At 45.5% G+C, this 3,920-nt stretch overlaps 1 protein-coding gene across 1 annotated transcript in view; it reads right to left on the bottom strand.

The window, feature by feature from the left end:
- Positions 1–3,920, bottom strand: part of LOC109543567 (Down syndrome cell adhesion molecule-like protein Dscam2) — a 92,407-nt gene that overhangs the window by 3,167 nt on the left and 85,320 nt on the right. The window contains exons 21-30 of the mRNA XM_019913350.2: positions 2,911–3,121; positions 2,693–2,848; positions 2,395–2,639; positions 1,975–2,196; positions 1,762–1,922; positions 1,137–1,277; positions 975–1,057; positions 793–910; positions 564–739; positions 373–507 (exon numbers count right to left, since the gene is read on the bottom strand). Coding sequence (XP_019768909.2) covers positions 373–507; positions 564–739; positions 793–910; positions 975–1,057; positions 1,137–1,277; positions 1,762–1,922; positions 1,975–2,196; positions 2,395–2,639; positions 2,693–2,848; positions 2,911–3,121 — 1,648 coding nt within the window. The remainder of the gene's footprint in view (positions 1–372; positions 508–563; positions 740–792; positions 911–974; positions 1,058–1,136; positions 1,278–1,761; positions 1,923–1,974; positions 2,197–2,394; positions 2,640–2,692; positions 2,849–2,910; positions 3,122–3,920) is intronic.

Genomic DNA, 3,920 nt, shown 5'->3' with positions numbered 1-3,920 from the left:
CATGTACATTCACTGAACATACCATGTACATTCCCAGAACATACCATGAACATTCAGTGTATTAACTCTGACAGATTCCTGGGACATACATGGAAGTTCATAATGGAACTCATGTATGTCCCAGGAATATGCATGTACATCACATGAATGTTCCAGGTATATTCTAGGAATATCATTTTGCTATGTGGGAACTTCATTACTTAATTCATATAAATTGAACTACAAGCCCAATGGGACCCAAAAAACCCACCAGGTGTTAAAAACATATAAATTAAACCGGCAGTCTAATAAAGGCTCGTTCTATCTAATTTCAAAATCCGCATCCCTCAAACCTCTACCCAACTACTCTATTTAATTGCTAATTCAACTCACTTTTCCTATACAACAGCGTGACGAAAATCGCCACCGAAATCACCAAAGAGGAAACAATAGGCACCAGCACCTTGGCATTGAAGTACATGGACTCATCCCCCGAATGGGACACTGGAGGCGACAGTTCTGGAACGACTAGAAAAACCCCAACATTAACCACCTCTCTATCAGCTGCGCCATCACCCACTCACTTCCCGCAAAAGTAAACGTGGTAAAGTTATACAGAGCCTCCGTGTCGCCGGCATTATTGCTGGCCGACACCTTGATCTGATAGGCCGTGCCTGGATAGAGATCTACAATGCTGTAGATGCGATCTGTGGGTTTTACGTGTTTGGCAGCTGTGGTCCATGAGCTGTCCCTCATCGGCCTGGAAACAAGCGCTCTAAGCAAATCGGCGTGGAAACTGGCAAAAAATCTCACCTGTAGGCAATAGCAAACGAAATAATCCCACAGCCTCCATCCCCCCAGGAGTCCAGCCATACAGTGGCCACCGAGGCGTTCATGGTCAGCATTTGGGACTGTTTGGGCTGCACAGGCACTGAAAAATTGATCAATTCTCACTTGTGCAAGTTCGATTTTTGTCAGTCGCCGGCATCCCTCACCTGTTCCCTTAGTGTGAGCGGTGACGATATCGCAAGGTAACCCAGTTCCGATCCTGTTAAACGCGGTGATATACAGCAAGTATCTGAAAGTTTTCGATTTAGGCTCAGAGCATGCATTCAGACACTACGGACTGCGTAGTTTTGCGTTGTGGATCTCCTCACCTGCTTCCACACCAGAGATTCCTCAGCATGTGCTCGTCCGTTCTAGCGGGAATCTGCAACTCCTCCCAATCGCCATGGTCGCGCTTGTAGTTGATCACGTATCCCAAAATAGGAGAACCTCCATTGCCCTGATCCACCCAGCTAGAAGAATTCAGAACGCATTTTTACAAAACAAAATTCCTCACACTTGTTTGATTAGAAAAGACAATTTGCTCCATAACATTTGTTTAATATAACATAGCGTGGGAATGTTAAAGCTGCTTTAACACAAATACCAAACTGGTGAATTATCGGGGTTTTGAGGCAGTCGCCTTCCTGACATTTTGCAAGCAGAAGTGACTTGCACCTTCAAAGGTGATTTGCCCAGGCCTACTTTGGGCGTTACGATTTTTCCTTAATTTCTACTAAGCAGAAAGTCAAATTGTGCCAACTTCATGCTTAAACCTTTCTGGCGCTGTGCGAAAACCGCAATTGAATACTTGGACTGCACTGAACAGTCCGAGCTTGCGAGTAAACTTCCTCTGAGGATGAAAGCCACTCCTGCTTGGGAAACATCAGGAACAAAATCTAATTTATCACGGTCTAGAAACCTCAACAATTGATCAGTTACAAAGATCCAGGATACCTCAAATGCAAACTATCAGTGAAAGCCTCCACCACGTTAAAAACGGGCGCCTCTGGCGGAACCAGCACCTTCAAGGCGTACACAATTTCATCTCTTCCATACTGATTCTCCACTGAGCAGGAGTAGTTGGCCTGATCCACACTCTGGATGTCTTTGATCACCTGCAATCACAAGTGTTAGGGGCGGGAAGATGCACAGTGTGGGCATGGCTACCAAAGTGGCATTCGGCAGGATCGACCTCCGACCTCCCACCTCCAAAGGCAGGTCGTCCAGCCGCCAAACGGCATTGGGCAGCGGAATCCCCACCCGTTTGCAGTGCAGGTGGACGTCTTGCTTCCACGCACTCACCACTTCGCGGCCAAATGAGGCGATTTTAGCGGCCACATTTTTGGAGGGAGTCAGCGTTATCACTCTGGTGCTTTCACCTTCACCGATCTGAAAAACCAGATTTAGAATTTAATCAGAAAAGTGACTTAATTGAGTCATTGAGTCAGTCTTGCACTTTCACTCCCTAATGCACATTTCTTGACATCTAGGAAGAATATCCAAGAAGCTTGGCTTCAGACTTTTCAAGAATTCGCGAGCTTTGACTTGCAAGCCAGTGATGCTTCATCATCTCTCGCCACATCTTACCCTGGTAGAGGCAGTGACCCAGAACTGTAGAGTGTTGGTCTCGTGGCCTCTGACCACCTCATGCATCTCGGTGCTGGGACTGAGCATCCGCTTGTGAGTGCCCTCCTCCTGTCCATCCTCCACCATGCCCATGTAGAACGTGTAGCCCGTGAGGGGCCCGTTGCTGAACTTTGGAGGCAACCAGGATACCAGGATCCTATTGGGGGCGCTCAGGATGGCCTTGATTTTAGCAGGCGCAGTTGGGACTGGAAAGGAGTGCACATTGCATTCAAGCACAGATCTGACTGCAAAAACTCACCGTCCTCCTCAGTTTGGCAGTAAACTGGCGACGATCGCACTCCATCGCCGCTCGCAGTGTACGCCAACACCGTCATGCTGTAGTTGGTAAACTTCCTCAAGCCTGATATAGTGGTTCTGAGCTGATTGACGATTTTGGTCTGTTGGTCGTCGTTGTCTGCAGACCACAGTTCCGTCATCAGCAACATCCACATCAAATCCTGCCTCCAGCCCACTTACCGAACCATTCGCCCACGGAATGGTAAGTCACCTTGTAGCCCTGGATGAGGCCGTTCCGGCCTGCTGGCACGGGCGGCTCCCATGATATGTGCAGACTTTGAGCATTCAGCACTGAGCATTGAACATTCTCAGGCGGCGAGCTGGGCGAGTCCTCCAGGGTCCTTGCGGTGACAGGGTCGCTGGCCGGGCCAGAGCCCCGGCTATTGTAGGCCTGTGAACATTGGTGAAGAGTGGAGAATGGGACCATATTTACCAAACTTTAAAATGTATCATGCAGTAGGAATCTTAATTTGCACAGGAGACTCAGAGAGTATTCAGATGCTATGTTTTTCCGGTGCTGGGACTGAGTCCTCGACGTTGAAAACAAACACTAGTGGTCGACTAGAAGCGTTCAAGAGGTCATGCCGAAGAATCGTGAGAATCAGTTGGGTTGAAAGATTAGTAAGGGCACGAGTGACAAAGAAATGGGAAATATTGAAGACAATTTGTACATACTTTCCTGACTGTGTTTCAATTCTAAATCAAAATCAATTCTTGGGCTTCAGTCATTTATTGTCTATTTATCAATTAAAATACGTTTCGGTGTTTTCCACCATCACCAGTTTCTCTAAAATAACAAATAGTAAAAAAAAAATTTTCATTAATTTAAAAAACAATCACAGTTCGTCAACAGCTTCATCATATCACACACTAAAATACATCACAATTGCAACACTTTAACACATTCTAAAATTAATTAGGCCTAACAGGTGATTAGTCAGGACAATCAAATCTGGGAAGAGACTAGAATTCTTCGTTCAGATACTTAAATATTTTTACTTACATATGTAGCGTTGTTGCTACTTTAAGCCTTGGCATATATTTGGAGTATTAATTTTGTCCATTTTGCACACAAAGCAAAATACTGTTTATATTGATTTCTTTTACTTTCAGGTATTTGTCTTTGCATTCTAAGAATATTATTTTTGGTTTGCAAAATTCTTCAATATACCGGGTGTTAGTTAATATTC

Source organism: Dendroctonus ponderosae, unplaced genomic scaffold (genome assembly GCF_020466585.1).
Source record: "Dendroctonus ponderosae isolate FM_Combo_2020 unplaced genomic scaffold, Dpon_F_20191213v2 Dpon_F_20191213_10, whole genome shotgun sequence".
NCBI lineage: Eukaryota > Metazoa > Arthropoda > Insecta > Coleoptera > Curculionidae > Dendroctonus > Dendroctonus ponderosae.
The sequence above is the reverse complement of the archived record's forward strand: the minus strand, read 5'-3'. Positions and strand labels throughout refer to the sequence as shown.